Source organism: Pseudophryne corroboree, chromosome 5 (assembly GCF_028390025.1).
Source record: "Pseudophryne corroboree isolate aPseCor3 chromosome 5, aPseCor3.hap2, whole genome shotgun sequence".
Taxonomy (NCBI): Eukaryota; Metazoa; Chordata; class Amphibia; order Anura; family Myobatrachidae; genus Pseudophryne; species Pseudophryne corroboree.
Genome location: NC_086448.1, coordinates 622,472,069 through 622,491,171, shown reverse-complemented (window position 1 = coordinate 622,491,171; position 19,103 = coordinate 622,472,069). Strand labels below are relative to the sequence as shown.

At 45.2% G+C, this 19,103-nt stretch overlaps 1 protein-coding gene across 5 annotated transcripts in view; it reads right to left on the bottom strand.

Annotated features, from left to right (window-relative positions):
• Positions 1–19,103, bottom strand: part of METTL4 (methyltransferase 4, N6-adenosine) — a 576,485-nt gene that overhangs the window by 273,524 nt on the left and 283,858 nt on the right. For all 5 annotated transcript variants that reach the window (XM_063923557.1, XM_063923556.1, XM_063923558.1 and 2 more), the window contains exons 5-7: positions 3,207–3,381; positions 2,431–2,537; positions 1,860–1,951 (exon numbers count right to left, since the gene is read on the bottom strand). In XM_063923557.1, the coding sequence (XP_063779627.1) occupies positions 1,860–1,951; positions 2,431–2,537; positions 3,207–3,381 (374 nt within the window). The remainder of the gene's footprint in view (positions 1–1,859; positions 1,952–2,430; positions 2,538–3,206; positions 3,382–19,103) is intronic.

The following is a 19,103-nucleotide window of genomic DNA, read 5'->3' as shown; positions in this document are numbered from 1 at the left end:
GAGGTACTCAATTGCTGCCCAGGGCGCCCCCCCCTGCGCCCTGCACCCTACAGTGACCGGAGTGTGTGGGTTAGTGTGGGCGCAATGGCGCACAGCTGCAGTGCTGTGCGCTACCTCATGTGAAGACAGGAGTCTTCTGCCACCGATTTTGACGTCTTCTTGCTTCATCCGCCGGCTTCTGTCTTCTGGCTCTGCGAGGGGGACGGCTGCGCGGCTCCGGGAGCGGACGACCAAGGTTAAGATCCTGTGTTCGAACCCTCTGGAGCTAATGGTGTCCAGTAGCCTAAGAAGCGCAACCTAGCCGCAGTTAGTAGGTTTGCTTCTCTCCCCTCAGTCCCACGTAGCAGAGAGTCTGTTGCCAGCAGAAGCTCTCTGAAAATAAAAAAACCTAACTAAAATACTTTCTTAATAGCAAGCTCAGGAGAGCTCACTAAAATGCACCCAGCTCCTTCCGGGCACAGATTCTAACTGAGGTCTGGAGGAGGGGCATAGAGGGAGGAGCCAGTGCACACCAGTAGTACTAATTCTTTCTTAGAGTGCCCAGTCTCCTGCGGAGCCCGTCTATTCCCCATGGTCCTTACGGAGTCCCCAGCATCCACTAGGACGTTAGAGAAATCTTAGAACTTACCTGACCAGCAACCATGGCGGCATCCCTCAAGTAAATAGCAGACTCCTTAATGCAGAGCTTTTCAAACGCGGTCCAAAAGGCACATGGTCCAGGTTTTAAGTGTATCCATTCCTGGCAACAGGTGACTTAATTAGCACATCAGTCAATTTGATTTAACACACCAGCCAATCAGCTCCAATATGTAAATTAACAGTTAGGAGCTGATTGGCTGGTGCGTGTATCACCTGGCATTTCTCACTGGTTTATCACTTCCTTATGCCTTCTCTAGGTTAATACATCTGCCCCTGTATTTCCTGGGTGCCATCATTCGCCTGCGGGGGCAAGAACTCTTCCAAATCAGAGGTCTCCAAAACCTCACCTTCCTCCTATTATGAGGAGCAATCTGCATCGGATTCATCTACAGACTGAAGGACTGTAGGGAGATGTCTCTTGTGAGATGGACGCTTAGCGGAGCTATCTGACCTGTTAGAGTAGGACTCCTTCATTCGTTCTAAAGAAGAGGAGACCTGTACTAAGCCTTCAACAGAGCGAGCTAACCCTAGTGCCCAACCTGGCTCAAACATCTGGGAAAGCTGTAGGGAACTAGAACTGGAACCCTCTACCCTTGCGGAACCCTTGATGGGGGGGCGTTAATTTTTTATAAAGCTCAGACATGACAACCGCCAAGTAGCAGGAGGAAAAAAAACACAGGATAAATACATACAGCAGCACACTAAACTTAGACACAAACACACATCAGGAGTCCGAGGATACAGCTGATAAGCACAGTAGCAGCCTAGAGAGGGAGGAATGTACCCAATGAGCACATGTACAGAATATGTAATAGCTATGCCCTGCACTCCAAACACCACTCAGTCCCCAGTGCCACTCACTGACCCCTGTATAGACGGATGAGGATGTTCAACGATGCTGCTGAGGAGGACTGCATGAGGCTGCTGCAGTGCCAACGCTGTCTTCTGAATATATAATCACACAGTAAAATAAAAACAAAGGGTAAAGCCAGGACTCCCTAAGCCTATCAGTAAGATCGTGAAGTTTGAATTCTCAGTCAGTTTCCCTATTGAAGAGGAAAAGCCTGGTGGAAAAGAGTCCCCAAATTTGTTTATTAATTTCAGTAAAGTTACTAAATAAAATTACTAAAAAAATTAAATAGTGTACACATTTATTTTAAATATTTTTTCAATGAAAAATATATCCTTGATTTATAATAGTGGTAGAAAGTATAACATACCAGTGAGAGGTGGCTTGTGTGAATGAAGTTTGCATGGTACACTGACTATAATCTTGTGTTGAGGAATAGGAGGTAAGTCTTTCTCTGTCTCCCTAGTAAGATAAGAAAACAATATATACATTTAAACCACTATTTTTTCCAAGGACAATAACCACCTAATATTTATAGTAAGGCTGTGTACACAACTGCACGATATCGTGTCGATTTGTCAGATCCGGGCGAATTGGAATGACATATCCCCCCGTATCGTGCAGTGTGTACGGCAGATTGCACGCTTCCGCAGGTCGCATGCCAGGTCGTGTGATTTATTGTGCTGTACAGTCAGTCACACGACCTAGCATGTGATGTAGTGATTACTAATGAAGGACGGAACAGTGATCGTTCCAACGCTCATTAATATCTGCCTAGTGTGTACTGGCAATCTCCCGATACTCAGGACAAAGGGTAATCGCCCTGTATATCAGCACAACTGCTGGTCGCACTAGTAAGTACCCAGCCTAAGCATAATTCTGTAAAACTTGTATTATAATACAGCTAACAGAAAACATTTACACAAAAATTATATTTTTACCTTGCTACAGCAGTATCAGCATTCATTAGTCTTCCCAGTACCAGAATTTCATAAGGTTTCTTATGGGCAGAATTAATTGGAAAAACAAATTCTCCAGATTGGGTTATCTGATAAAGAAAGTCCATGAAACAATTTAATAAAAAAGAGCGGCTTTAGTAATGAGAGAAATATGCATCATTTACAAAAATGATCCCTATGAAGTTTCGTCAACATGTATGAATGTCGACATCCAGCTTCACGTCTACATGGACAGCATGAAAGAATTTTGACCTAACGTCCCTGGTGGCTCACGGCATTTCATTAAGTATTTTTCCCCTAACCATAAACCCTACCTCTAAAACCTACCATAACACCCCCCTCCTCCCGCAGATTGATCCTAACCTCCTCCTGCAGCCTAACCCTCACCTTCGGCATTCTGACAATGTCATCATTTCACATGGCAACATTTCAAGTGTCAACATAGTGAACATGTCGACATTCTGAGGATGTCAAAACGGTGCCTGTCAACATGTTGCACCTTGTCGACATTGTGTTGTCCACATTATGAAGGTCGATATGATAACAGTCGACTGACTACATGACAGGATAGCCTCCAAAGTACAGTATGTTTTATTCTTAAAATAGAGAAGTAGCATTAATAACATCATCCGAGCACTGTTATTAAGAATCAGTTTTACTGTAATGATTGGTTCCGTGCTAATCAAATCTAACAACTACAAAAAAATAGGGAAAATAAGATTAGATTTATTTTGTTTCTACTTTAAGTGTGGGCTTACCTTCACCCAGTGCCATTCTGCAAGGGGTATCACTGACCAATGAGGGTACAGTTCCTCCTTCACAAATCTCAGATGTTTCTGTCTATTGGTCACCCAAGTAACCACAAGACAATTTGGGGAAGCCAAAGCAGGTATGGGAAGTTGTTTTATCTCCACTGGTGTTAAATAGGTATACCTAAAGGCGAAAAAAAAAAAATCTTAATAGTATCCCTAAATGTTTGCCTACCGAAGCATGTAAAACAATGAATTTTTAATCAGTGTGTACTGTGTAGATGTGTGTCCATAAGAAATTAAATTTCTGTGTTCCACAACCACATGAAAGACAACAGTGACACCCGGTGGCTAAAACGATTACTTAACACATAAAACACTTTCATTTCTTTAGATAGTTCTTTCACAAATAACTTACTTCTTCAATGATGATTGATGTGATAGCAGAATGAATATAAATAGTGTATATAGATAGTAAAGTGCTTTTAGACTCAACCGTATATCCTTAAATAATTCAAAAGACAGCCTCCTTAAAAGGGTGCATTTTAAGAATGGTTGTTAAAAAAAGATGTATTACAAATATAGACTCATAAGGTATTCACGGATGAGTGGAGACAAGGAAGGCAATTCAAGTTGAAATATGTTGACATAAAAAAAATATATACATATGTATTAACTAGCTTGCATTGCACAGTCAGCAGTGAAAAACATAATAATGTATGCGCAAAATTGTATAGTCATCTACTAAAAATTATTTTCACATATTTTTTCCCCCAAAATTTACTATACTCATTATTACTGGCATATTAGCTCATTGGTGCCTCAGGACACTTGCAGGGGTGCCTTGGATTTGTGGTCCAGGACCAATACAAATTATTTATGGTCAATGTAATAGGCAAAACCAGCGCTTGTGGCTGCCAATCCTAAACATGTGGACAAACATAAGCAAATCCTGTCCCTCACCTCACAACTGACCCTAAGAATGACTTATAAACACGATTTGCTTAATTTTTATATATTTTTTTTTAACATTTTCCAATAAGAAACTTTTGGCCTAGGATGCAGTGATTCAAAAACGTTTGGGAACCACTGAATTACCTGGATATATAAAGCAAAAGTGACAAGGAAATACTGTATGTAAGCGACCCTGTAAAATAGATCTTATATTAAGTGAGTAGTGGTGAGCAGTCATTTTACTTGTCACATGAATCATTTTGATATAAGGATCTTTACATGTAAGCAACGTTCTTTGCTTCAAAATGATATATATTATGCATTTGAGGTTTATTTATATGGTGCCAGCAAAGATTACAAGTCAAAGACAGGGGAAAAGGATCCTAAAGTACCTTTGCTCAACAGTAACAAGAGGAAATTGTGCATACAATTAAGATTTAAGGACTGTCAAGCTCTGCTATAATTAAAAGGGGGTCTTGTCCCATGCCCGCCAACCCCCCCCCTCCCGCAATTTGGAGCACTAAGCCTAAAATACAGTGATTTGCAATTTAAAAATGGCATGAAACGGATACCCCTTTTCCACTAGCTCAAAAAACACGGGTAAATGCACGGGGGAGCGCATTTACCCGTGTTTTTTGCAAGTGGAAAAGGGTAAACCCGGATCAAGTGACCCGTGAATACTACTCGGCTATCTACCTGGGTAGGACACGGGAATGATCCGGGTAGGGTTGTAGTGTAAACGGGAGCCGTGTCGATGCGACACGGCTCCCGTTTACACTGTATGGAAGGGCGGCGCTGGGAGATCATGTGATCTCCCTGCGCCGCCCCTGCGGCGTCACTAGAAGCGTCACCAACCCGGCATATGCCGGATTGTGACTGCTGATGGAAAAGGGGCCGAGCACGGGTCGCAGCAGGGGGCAGCTCCCGTGTCAGGCTCCCGGCTGCGACCCGTGCTCGTAGGTGGAAAAATAAGATTTTACTCACCGGTAAATCTATTTATCGCAGTCCGTAGTGGATGCTGGGAACTCCGTAAGGACCATGGGAGCGGCTCCGCAGGAGACTGGGCACAACTAAAGAAAGCTTTAGGACTACCTGGTGTGCACTGGCTCCTCCCTCTATGACCCTCTTCCAGACCTCAGTTAGGATACTGTGCCCGGAAGAGCTGACACAATAAGGAAAGGATTTTGAATCCCGGTTAAGACTCATACCAGCCACACCAATCACACCGTATAACTCGTGATACTATACCCAGTTAACAGTATGAAATATAACTGAGCCTCTCAACAGATGGCTCAACAATAAACCTTTAGTTAAACAATAACTATATACAAGTATTGCAGACAATCCGCACTTGGGACGGGCGCCCAGCATCCACTACGGACTACGAGAAATAGATTTACCGGTGAGTAAAATCTTATTTTCTCTGACGTGCTAGTGGATGCTGGGAACTCCGTAAGGACCATGGGGATTATACCAAAGCTCCCAAACGGGCGGGAGAGTGCGGATGAGTCTGCAGCACCGAATGAGCGTACACTAGGTCCTCCTCAGCCAGGGTATCAAACTTGTAGAATTTAGCAAATGTGTTTGACCCCGACCAAGTAGCTGCTCGGCAAAGTTGTAAAGCCGAGACCCCTCGGGCAGCCCATTCCTCGTGGAATGGGCTTTTTCAGATTTAGGATGCGGCAGTCCAGCCGCAGAATGTGCAAGTTGAATCGTGCTACAGATCCAGCGAGCAATAGTCTGCTTTGAAGCAGGCGCACCCAACTTGTTGGGCGCATGCAGGATAAATAGCGAGTCAGTCTTTCTGACTCCAGCTGTCCTGGAAACATAGATTTTTAGGGCCCGGACTACGTCCAGCAACTTGGAGTCCTCCAAATCACGAGTAGCCGCAGGCACCACAATAGGCTGGTTCAAATGAAACGCTGAAACCACCTTTGGGAGAAATTGGGGACGAGTCCTCAATTCCGCCCTATCCATATGGAAAATCAGATAAGGGCTTTTACAAGACAAAGCCGCCAATTCTGACACACACCTGGCCGAAGCCAAGGCCAACAGCATGACCACTTTCCACGTGAGATATTTTAGTTCCACGGTTTTAAGTGGTTCAAACCAATGCGACTTTAGGAAATCCAACACCACGTTGAGATCCCAAGGTGCCACTGGGGGCACAAAAGGGGGCTGAATATGCAGCACTCCCTTAACAAATGTCTGAACTTCAGGTAGTGAAGCCAGTTCTTTTTGGAAGAAAATCGATAGAGACGAAATCTGGACCTTAACGGAACCCAATTTTAGGCCCATAGTCACCCCTGACTGTAGGAAGTGCAGAAATCGACCTAGCTGAAATTCCTCTGTTGGGGCCTTCCTGGCCTCACACCACGCAACATATTTCCGCCATATGCGGTGATAATGGTTTGCGGTCACTTCTTTCCTAGCTTTAATAAGCGTAGGGATAACTTCCTCCGGAATGCCATTTTCCTTCAGGATCCGGCGTTCAACCGCCATGCCGTCAAACGCAGCCGCGGTAAGTCTTGGAACAGACAGGGCCCCTGCTGCAGCAGGTCCTGTCTGAGCGGCAGAGGCCATGGGTCCTCTGAGATCATTTCTTGAAGTTCTGGGTACCAAGCTCTTCTTGGCCAATCCAGAACAAAGAGTATAGTTCTTACTCCTCTCCTTCTTATTAGTCTCAGTACCTTGGGTATGAGAGGCAGAGGAGGGAACACATACACCGACCGGTACACCCACGGTGTTACCAGAGCGTCCACAGCTATCGCCTGAGGGTCCCTTGACCTGGCGCAATATCTTTTTAGCTTTTTGTTGAGGCGGGACGCCATCATGTCCACCTGTGGCCTTTCCCACCGGTGTACAATCATTTGGAAGACTTCTGGATGAAGTCCCCACTCTCCCGGGTGGAGGTAGTGTCTGCTGAGAAAGTCTGCTTCCCAGTTGTCCACTCCGGGAATGAACACTGCTGACAGTGCTAACACATGATTTTCCGCCCATCGGAGAATCCTTGTGGCTTCTGCCATTGCCATCCTGCTTCTTGTGCCGCCCTGTCGGTTTACATGGGCGACCGCCGTGATGTTGTCTGACTGGATCAGCACCGGCTGGTGTTGAAGCAGGGGTCTTGCCTGACTTAGGGCATTGTAAATGGCCCTTAGTTCCAGAATATTTATGTGTAGGGAAGTCTCCTGTCCATAGTCCCTGAAAGTTTCTTCCCTGTGTGACTGCCCCCCAACCTTGAAGGCTGGCATCCGTGGTCACCAGGACCCAGTCCTGTATGCCGAATCTGCGGCCCTCTAGAAGATGAGCACTCTGCAGCCACCACAACAGCGACACCCTGGTCCTTGGAGACAGGGTGATCAGCCGATGCATCTGAAAGATCCTTGCATGGAACCTTCCGAATGGAATTGCTTCGTAAGAAGCCACCATCTTTCCCAGGACTCGCGTGCAGTGGTGCACCGACACCTGTTTTGGTTTTAGGAGGTCTCTGACTAGAGATGACAACTCCTTGGCCTTCTCCTCCAGGAGAAATACTTTTTTCTGTTCTGTGTCCAGAACCATCCCCAGGAACAGTAGACGCGTTGTAGGAACCAGCTGCGACTTTGGAATATTCAGGATCCAGCCGTGCTGTTGTAGCACTTCCCGAGCTAGTGCTACACCGATCAACAACTGTTCCCTGGACCTCGCCTTTATAAGGAGATCGTCCAAGTACGGGATAATTAAAACTCCCTTTCTCCGAAGGAGTATCATCATTTCGGCCATTACCTTGGTAAATACCCTCGGTGCCGTGGACAGACCAAACGGCAACGTCTGGAATTGGTAATGACAGTCCTGTACCACAAATCTGAGGTACTCCTGGTGAGGAGGGTAAATGGGGACATGCAGGTAAGCATCCTTGATGTCCAGTGATACCATGGAATCCCCCTCGTCCAGGCTTGCAATCACCGCCCTGAGCGATTCCATCTTGAACTTGAACCTACTTATATAAGTGTTCAAGGATTTTAAATTTAAAATGGGTCTCACCGAACCGTCCGGTTTCGGTACCACAAACATTGTGGAATAGTAACCCCGTCCTTGTTGAAGGAGGGGTACCTTGATTATCACCTGCTGAGAATACAGCTTGTGAATCGCCTCCAGCACTGCCTCCCTGTCCGGGGAAGCTGTCGGCAAGGCAGATTTGAGGAAACGGCGAGGGGGAGACGTCTCGAATTCCAGCTTGTACCCCTGAGATACTACTTGTAGAATCCAGGGATCCACCCGTGAGCGAGCCCACTGGTCGCTGAAGTTTTTGAGACGGGCCCCCACCGTACCTGGCTCCGCCTGTGGAGCCCCAGCATCATGCGGTGGACTTAGAGGAAGCGGGGGAGGACTTTTGTTCCTGGGAACTGGCTGTATGTTGAAGCTTTTTCCCTCTACCTCTGCCTCTGGGCAGAAAGGACGCGCCTCTAACCCGCTTGCCTTTCTGTGGCCGAAAGGACTGTACCTGATAATACGGTGCTTTCTTTGGCTGTGAGGGAACATGGGGTAAAAATGCTGACTTCCCAGCTGTCGCTGTGGAAACGAGGTCCGAGAGACCATCCCCAAACAACTCCTCACCCTTGTAAGGCAATACTTCCATGTGCCTTTTAGAATCTGCATCTCCTGTCCACTGCCGAGTCCACAATCCTCTCCTGGCAGAAATGGACATTGCGTTTATTTTAGATGCCAGCCGGCAAATATCCCTCTGTGCATCTATCATGTACAAGACAGCGTCTTTAATATGCTCTACGGTTAGCAATATAGTGTCCCTGTCTAGGGTATCAATGTTTTCCGACAGGGAATCTGACCACGCAGCTGCAGCACTGCACATCCATGCTGAAGCAATAGCCGGTCTCAGTATAATACCTGAGTGTGTATATACAGACTTCAGGATAGCCTCCTGCTTTCTATCTGCAGGCTCCTTTAGGGCGGCCGTGTCCGGAGACGGTAGTGCCACCTTTTTTGACAGACGTGTGAGCGCTTTATCCACCCTAGGGGATGTCTCCCAACGTGACCTGTCCTCTGGCGGGAAAGGGTACGCCATTAGTAACTTTTTAGAAATTACCAGTTTCTTATCGGGGGAAGCCCACGCTTCTTCACATACTTCATTTAATTTATCAGATGGGGGAAAAACCACTGGTAGTTTTTTCTCCCCAAACATAATACCCTTTTTTGTGGTACCTGGGGTAATATCAGAAATATGCAACACATTTTTCATTGCCGTAATCATGTAACGGGTGGCTCTATTGGAATGTACACTAGTCTCATCATCGTCGACACTGGAGTCAGTATCCGTGTCGACATCTGTGTCTGTCATCTGAGGTAGCGGGCGTTTCAGAGCCCCTGATGGCTTTAGAGACGTCTGGGCAGGCACAGGCTGAGAAGCTGGCTGTCCCACATCTGCTATGTCGTCAAACCTTTTATGTAAGGAGTCGACACTGTCGCGTAATTCCTTCCACATAACCATCCACTCAGGTGTCGACCCCGCAGGGGGTGACATCACATTTATCGGCACCTGCTCCGCCTCCACATAAGCCTCCTCATCAAACATGTCGACACAGCCGTACCGACACACCGCACACACACAGGGAATGCTCTGACTGAGGACAGGACCCCACAAAGCCCTTTGGGGAGACAGAGAGAGAGTATGCCAGCACACACCAACAGCGCTATATAACCCAGGGATTAACACTATAACTGAGTGATTTTTCCCAATAGCTGCTTGTATACACAATATTGCGCCTAAATTTAGGGGCCCCCCTCTCTTTTTTACCCTATGTAGTCTGGAAACTGCAGGGGAGAGCCTGGGAGCGATCCTTCCAGCGGAGCTGTGAGGGAAAATGGCGCCAGTGTGCTGAGGGAGATAGCCCCGCCCCTTTTTCGCGGACTTCTCCCGCTTTTTACTATGTATATCTGGCAGGGGTATTTTACACATATATAGTCTCTATGACTATATTATGTGTTATTTGCCAGCCAAGGTACTCAATATTGCAGCCCAGGGCGCCCCCCCCCACCAGCGCCCTGCACCCATCAGTGACCGGAGTGTGAGGTGTGCATGTGAAGCAATGGCGCACAGCTGCAGTGCTGTGCGCTACCTTGATGAAGACCGAAGTCTTCTGCCACCGATTTCCAGGACCCTCTTCTTGCTTCTGGCTCTGTATGGGGGACGGCGGCGCGGCTCCGGACGACCGAGGCTGGGCCTGTGTTCGATCCCTCTGGAGCTAATGGTGTCCAGTAGCCTAGAAGCCCAAGCTAGCTGCAAGCAGGTAGGTTCGCTTCTCTCCCCTTAGTCCCTCGTAGCAGTGAGTCTGTTGCCAGCAGATCTCACTGAAAATAAAAAACCTAAAATAAACTTTCTTTTTCTAAGAGCTCAGGAGAGCCCCTAGTGTGCATCCAGCTCAGCCGGGCACAAAATTCTAACTGAGGTCTGGAGGAGGGTCATAGAGGGAGGAGCCAGTGCACACCAGGTAGTCCTAAAGCTTTCTTTAGTTGTGCCCAGTCTCCTGCGGAGCCGCTATTCCCCATGGTCCTTACGGAGTTCCCAGCATCCACTAGGACGTCAGAGAAAGGGGTATGAGTTTCTCCTTAAATTGTTTATTAGAGCGCATTACAGTGACTATCCATTTAGAGCTGGGGTGGGACGAGGGCAGACCAGCAGCTACTGAAGTGCTGGGCTCGTCCCCATCATGACGACGATAACTGGGGAAGTGACATGCAGTCATGTACCTAAAACATCATTAATCAGGGGTGTGGCCTAATAGGCACAAGGACGCCCCTCCGGAGCGCGATGTGTACCGCTCACCATTACTGCAGTGCTGGGAGGTATGGAGAGGGACCAGAAAAGGCAATTGAGATGTGTACAATTAATAGTAAAAAAAAAAAAAAAGGCTAGCAAATATCAAACATATAGCAACAAATTGGAGCAGTCTTAACATAGAAACATAGAATTTGATGGCAGATAAGAACCACTGGGCCCATCTAGTCTGCCCCCTTTTTTTAACATATTGTTTTTTATCTCAAACCTTATTTGATCCTCATCTCTTTGTAAGGATATCCTTATGTCTATCCCATGCATGTTTAAATTGCTCTACTGTCTTATCCTCTACCACCTCTGATGGTAATCCACTCCCAATGCAGCCAAGCATCTGACTAGCCTTCCTCATTGCTTTGTTACATTGCTTACCTGCCTTTAAATCACCTGAAATAGTGACTCCTAGATCCCTTTCCTCCTCAGTAGTTTCCAGTATAGTGCCATTAATACTATATTTAGCCTTTGGATTATTGAGACCAAAGAGCATGATTGTATGTTTTCTGGCATTAAACTGTAATTGCCACACTCTTGACCATTCCTCTAGTCTACCTAGATCCTCAATCATTTAGTTTACCCCACCTGCTGTGTATACCCTGTTGCATACCTTTGTGTCAACTGCAAAAAGGCATACTTTACCTGTGGTTGGTCTTTAGGTTGCCGGCGGCCGGGCTCCCGGCGACCACCATACCGGCGCCGGAATCCCGACCGCTGGCATACCAACATCTTTTCTAGCTCTTAGGGGTCCACTGGAGGGAGAATAGATAGCGTGGTGCGCTACCATGCAGCGTGGCGAGCGCAGCGAGCCCGCAAGGGGCTCATTTGCGCTTGCCCAGCTGTTGGTATGCCGGCGGTCGGGATTCCGGTGTCGGTATGCTGGTCGCCAGGACCTCGACCGCCGGCAAACCATACTACAACCTTACCTGTATTGCCGTGTGCAATGTAACCAATAAAGATATTATAAAGCAGTGGTCCAAGTACAGATCCCTGGAGTACTCCACTGTTAACATTTCCCTTCTGTGAAAGCACTCCATTTACCACAACTCTCTGTTTTCTATCCTGCAACCAAGATAGTATCCATTCAATAATCCTAATATCCAATCCCAAACTTTCAAGTTTATTTAGCTGTCTGCGATGTGGAAGTGTCAAAAGCCTTACTCAAGTCTAGATAAGCTATATCCACGGCTCTACCTTTAGCCATCACTTTAGTCACATAGTCAAAAAAGTCAGTAAGATTTGTTTGACATGATCTCCCCCCGTGAATCCATGCTGTTTGGGATCCTGTAAATTGCTGGCTTTGAGATAGTCTACAATTCTTTCTTTTAAGAGTGTCTCCATCAATTTCCCTACTACTGATGTAAGACTCACTGGTCTGTAGTTTTTTGCCTTTTCCTTGCTTCCACTTTTGTGCAGTGGGATTGCGTTCTCTCTTTTCCAGTCCTCTGGAATTACTCCTGTAGCTTATGACTGGTTGAATAATGCTGTCAATGGTGCTACCAGCACCTCTTTAAGTTCTTTTAGTATCCTTGGATGTATCCCATCTGGCCCCATAGATTTGTCCACTCTCAGCTTTGAGAGTTCTGTTAGGACCTTCTCCTCTGTAAATGTACTTGTTTAATTTTCCTGAATATCCCTGCAATTTAACTGTGGCCCCTTCCCCTCTGTTTCAGTAGTGAATACTGAGCAAAAATAATTATTAAGATGATCTGCTATTACATTGTCTCCCTCAACAAGACTCCCAGTCTCTGTCTTTAGTTTCATTATTTTGCCTTTTGATTTTCTCTTTTTGCTTATATACCTAAAAAAAAAAAAAAAAAAGTTTTGCCTCCTTTACCCACTGTATGGGCCATTTTTTCCTCAGCTTGTGCTTTGCACATCTGATTATCTTCTTAATCACACTGGCTTCCTTTTCCTTGTGTTTTTCCTAAGAATTTTGATACAAAGGTCTGTTGTTGTTAATATTGCACTTTTTATTGTTTCCCACCTTTCCTGCACTGCTTCGAAGTTCCTCCACTCTGCCAAAGAATCGCTTACACATTTTCCCATCCCTATAAAATCAGCCTTCCTAAAATCTAGTGATGTGCACCGGAAAATTTTGGGGTTTTGTGTTTTGGTTTTGGATTCGGTTCCACGGCCGTGTTTTGGATTTGGACGCGTTTTGGCAAAACCTCCCTGAAATTTTTTTGTCGGATTCGTGTGCGTTTTGGTTTCTGGTGTTTTTTTTACAAAAACAGCTTAAATAATAGAATTTGGGGGTCATTTTGATCCCATAGTATTATTAACCTCAATAACCATAATTTCCACTCATTTCCAGTCTATTCTGAACACCTCACACCTCACAATGTTATCTTTAGTCCTAAAATTTGCACCGAGGTCGCTGGATGGCTAAGCTAAGCGACCCAAGTGGCCGACACAAACACCTGGCCCATCTAGTAGTGGCACTGCAGTGTCAGAAAGGATGGCAGATTTAAAAAATAGTCCACAAACAGCACATGATGCAAAGAAAAAAAAGAGGTGCACCAAGGTCGCTGGATGGCTAAGCTAAGCGACCCAAGTGGCCGACACAAACACCTGGCCCATCTAGGAGTGGCACTGCAGTGTCAGAAAGGATGGCAGATTTAAAAAATAGTACCCAAACAGCACATGATGCAAAGAAAAAAAGAGGTGCAATGAGGTAGCTGTGTGACTAAGCTAAGCGACCCAAGTGGCCGACACAAACACCTGGCCCATCTAGGAGTGGCACTGCAGTGTCAGACAGGATGGCAGATTTAAAAAAATAGTCCCCAAACAGCACATGATGCAAAGAAAATAAGAGGTGCACCAAGGTCGCTGGATGGCTAAGCTAAGCGACCCAAGTGGTCGACACAAACACCTGGCCCATCTAGGAGTGGCACTGCAGTGTCAGAAAGGATGGCAGATTTAAAAAATAGTCCCCAAACAGCACATGATGCAAAGAAAAAAAGAGGTGCAATGAGGTAGCTGTGTGGCTAAGCTAAGCGACCCAAGTGGCCGACACAAACACCTGGCCCATCTAGGAGTGGCACTGCAGTTTTCTAGCGAGAGGATGAGTGCTTCCATCCTCATGTGAATCTGAACATCTAGCCATGAACATAGGCCAAGGCCTCAGCCGTTCCCTGCCACTCCGTGTCGTAAATGGCATATTGGCAAGTTGATGCTTCTAATCAGACGCATTTAATTTTGATTTTTGGGTCATTTTACTGAACTTTTGTAGTATACTTGACGACACAGAGGTAGAGCAATGGACTACTGTACCGTACTGCTATATATATACTGGTGGTCACAGCAACATTCTGCACTGTCCCCTCCTACTATATACTGCGCACAACTAAAATGCAGCACAGGTATGGATGCATAGTATACTTGACGACACAGAGGTAGAGCAGTGGACTACTGTACCGTACTGCTATATATATAGTGGTGGTGACAGCAACATTCTGCACTGTCCCCTCCTACTATATACTGCGCACAACTAAAATGCAGCACAGGTATGGATGCATAGTATACTTGATGACACAGAGGTAGAGCAGTGGACTACTGTACCGTACTGCTATATATATACTGGTGGTCACAGCAACATTCCTCACTATCCTCCTACTATAAACTACAATGCAGCACAGATATGGAGCGTTTTTCAGGCAGAGAACGTAGATATTTTCAGCACACTGAGCACAGATATTTGCAAGCACACTGAGCACAGATATTTGCAGCACACTGAACACACAAACTGAGAGAACGCAGCCACGTCCTCTCGCTATCATCTCCAAAGCACGAGTGAAAATGGCGGCGACACGCGGCTCCTTATATAGAATACGAATCTCGTGAGAATCCGACAGCGGGATGATGACGTTCGGGCGCACTCGGGTTAACCGAGCAAGGCGGGAAGATTCGAGTCTGCCTCGGAACCGTGTAAAATGGGTGAAGTTCGGTGGGGTTCGGATCCCGAGGAACCGAACCCGCTCATCACTACTAAAATCCAACACCTTTGTTTTTGTATGAGATGAGTCGGTCTCTGTCTTTATGCTGAACCATACTGCTTGATGATCACTGGATTCCAGGTTTTCATCCACTTTTACGTCGATATTCTGTCTCCATTTGTAAGTATTAGGTCTAATATTGCATCTTTCCGAATGGGCTCCCTCACCAATTGGTGGAGGGATGCTCCCTGAAGGAAATTTAAAATGTCCCTACTGCTAGTGGAACTAGCAACAGACACCTCCTAGTTTACATCAGGAAGATTAAAGTCTCCCATGATTATTACCTCTCCTTTTAATGCCATTTTAGTTATGTCCTGCAATAGGTTCTTGTCCAGTTCCTCTTTCTCACATGTTGGCCTGTGTATCACGCCAATACGAACAATAGACTTCTCCCCTGTTTCTATGGTCACCCAAGGTGCCTCAGTTTTTTCTTCAATACTTTGTATAAAGGTAGTATGTATGCTTTTTTTTTTTACATACATTGCTACCCCTCCTATTTTTCCAATTCTGTCCTTCCTAAATAAAGTATATCCCAGTATAGCTATGTCCCAGTCATGATCTTCATTGCACCATGTAATTGCCACAATATCTAGCTCATCCCTTGTCATTATTGCAGTTAGTTCTGGGATTTTATTTCCTAAGCTCCTAGCATTTGCAAACATAGTTTTTAGAGTTTTGTGTTTATTCTTTTCCTAGCTATGTTCTTCTCTCTGCCTATGTTTATTTGGTTTTGATCTGAATTATCTTCTGTTGCTGTGGAAATGCTTCCTATTCCCTTTGCCTGCAGAAACAATGCTTCTGTGTTGGGGGAGCAGATTGTTTTATCCCTCTTTGGTTCACTGCCCCCCCCCCCCCCTCTGTTAGTTGAAATAGTTCTTGATGAAGCATCCAAACTGTACAGTTAGTATTCTCATTCCCCTTGAACACGGGTGCAGGCCGTCACTTTTGTATAAGCTCCTGTCTTGCTAGATGGTGTGACTATGGCCTATAAATCCAAATCTCTCCTCATTGCACCATGTCCTTAGCCAAACATTGAAGTTTCTGATGCAATGAGTTCTGTCTTCCCCTCTGTGTACTGGCAATACTTCTGAAAAAGTTACAGGGGTTGCTACCCTGCTTCTGAGCAGTCCCTAACTTCCTAAATTCATCTTTTATGGCCAAGAGTTCAGCATTTGCCAGGTCATTTGTCCCTAGGTGGACAATGACATCCACCTCCCCATCTTTTCTTGCTGCCTTCACAATTGTTAGCATGCGCTCTTTATCACTTGGAGCTGTGGCACCTTACTTGTTTCTCTACTTCAGTTTCATTTCCCAGATGTATTCCTATAATAATGGAATCTCCCAAGAGAAATGCAGTCCTTTTTGGAGATTACATTTTTCTGCTCCTTTTCCTGTTCCTATAGTTAGCAGAAGCCCCCATAACCTCCTGTTCTGTAATGCCTTTATTAGTTGTATCTTCCAGCCCTGCAAGAGTAGCATATGAGTTTTGCAGTGTCACAGCTTGCGGGAGGTGTCTGTGTCCCTCTGGAAATCTCTGCCCTTGAGAGCACACAGTAGTCCAGGTAGAATGTCTTCTGGTGGCTTTCTGAGGCAGTGGAGGCCTCAAAGACAGACATCCTACGAATCTCAGCATGTAGTTTAGGAATCTCCTCCTTCAGCAAAGACAATTGCTCACACATTGGGGGTCATTCCGAGTTGTTCGCTCGTTGCCGATTTTCGCAATGGAGCGATTAAGGCAAAAATGCGCATGCACGTGGTACGCAGCACGCATGCGCTAAGTATTTTAGCACAAAACTTAGTAGATTTCCTCAGGTCCGAACAAAGAATTTTCATCGTTGAAGTGATCGGAGTGTGATTGACAGGAAGTGGGTGTTTCTGGGCGGAAACTGACCGTTTACTGGGAGTGTGTGGAAAAACGCAGGCGTGCCAGGATAAAACGCAGGAGTGTCTGGAGAAACGGGGGTGTGGCTGGCCGAACGCAGAGCGTGATTGTGACATCAAACCAGGAACTAAACGGACTGAGCTGATCGCAATCTGTGAGTAGGTCTGGAGCTACTCAGAAACTGCTAAGAATTATTTAATCGCAATTCTGCTAATCTTTTGTTCGCAATTCTGCTAAGCTAAGATACACTCCCAGAGGGCGGCGGCCTAGCATGTGCAATGCTGCTAAAAGCAGCTAGCGAGCGAACAACTCGGAATGAGGGACATTGAACAGCAGCTGAGTCTCCACAATGCCTCTTTCCAAACAAATGCATTACATCCATTGCACTGCACTAGCCCCAATATCGTATCAGATGTTAACGGTATTGCTGTTTCAACCTCACAGTTCACTTAAAAAGCCAAGCTTCACTTTAGAATGCAAGATTCTCACAATGAGCCTTCCAAAGAAGTAGGTTACCTATAGATGTAGCCAGGCTCAGCTTTGCTGTGATGCATACACTTAGTCATGGCTGCGATCCCACCATTGATTTCCTATGGAAACATGTGACCACGCGCACTCATTCGCGAACAAATGTTTTGCGATTGCTTTGTCACAAACTGAGCCTGGCTACATCTGTAGTACTAAAATTAAGGACACTGAAAGAGAATAGTGTTATGGGTGGTATACTGGAGTTCTGGATAGATCTTGGCTTAGGAAGGATATACACAATATTGAACAAAGTGATATATACACAGTAAATTATATCATCTTCCGGAATAATGCCGCATGTTGAGACATAAATAGTCTTGATTGAGTAGGATCCATCCATCTGATATCAAAGAACTCCACTGAGATTGGAGAAGGAGATAGCTCTTTCTGCTTACAATATACGACAGACACGGTGTGGATATTTGCAGAACATATTATATATACTAGTGGAATTAGATTGTCAGCTACAAGTATAATCACATGAGCGAGATAACTCTGACACTGCACATATCAATAACTGGTCATGTAAATACATGAAGACCAAATGCTGACAACGATTATCAGACTGGTTTAAAACTAAGAGCAATAATACATAATTGGACATAAGAACAAACACGCGGACACATTTTTAATCTTTAATCACATGTATTATTTCAATTGCACTTGTGGTATGTGTTGTATGTGTCTTGATTTTAACCTCTATGTTTCGTCTATACTTGTAGTTTGTGTGTTAGTCATTGTCACACTATTTTAAATTTGATACCAATAAAAGTTATATTTTAGGAATTTTCAGACGGATGTGACAACCAGGTTACTCCTCTCTTTGTGCATAGACAATACAGCCTTTCTTTCTCTCTCTCTACTTAGATCGAGATCATAACTGGGCAGTGACTTTGGAAGGATACTGCATATTTAAGAAACAAAAAGGATTGAATAAGGGGAAGAACTAGTGTATACAGTACTTACAAACCTGTTTAAAACTAAACTATCAGGATAGCCATAAAAACATGACAAACTAGCTGAAGTACCCAGTGATGCAAGTTTACATTTTCTAGTTATTAAGTTATCAATGAGTTGGATGTAACTGTCAACATTTTCAAAATAATTAGCAGCGCTTCCAACACACCCATGAGGTGTGTGGGGGTGTCGCCAGTAGCCCTAATCCCTAGCTTTCCTTTCAGTTTAGTTTTATAATCCATTTAACACTGCGAGATGGGTTTAAAGTTTTCCATCTGTTTTGTCTTCCCACCTCCATTTCTGTCAGTTTAGTGATTTATGGTTATTTCAGGTAATTAAAAATAGCATTTTAATTACCTACCAGTAAATCCTTTTCTCGTAGTCCGTAAAGGATGCTAGGGTCCACATTAGTACCATGGTGTATAGATGGGTCCACTAGGAGCCACTGGCACTTTAAGAGTTTAATAGTGTGGGCTGGCTACTCCCTCTATGCCCCTCCTACCAGACTCAGTCTAGAAACTGTGCCCGAGGAGACGGACAACTTTGAGAGAAGGATTTTACACAGATAGTGGCGAGATTCACACCAGCTCACACAAACAAGGCAAACCAAGCCAACAAGCTTGAAAACTCAGCAACAGCTGAGTAACATAACTGAACCAAGTAATAACGCAGTACTCAACTCAAGTACCAAGCAGTACTGAACCAAGTAACCACTGCAGGATAACGAAGCGCTGGGCGGGCGCCCAGCATCCTCTATGGACTAC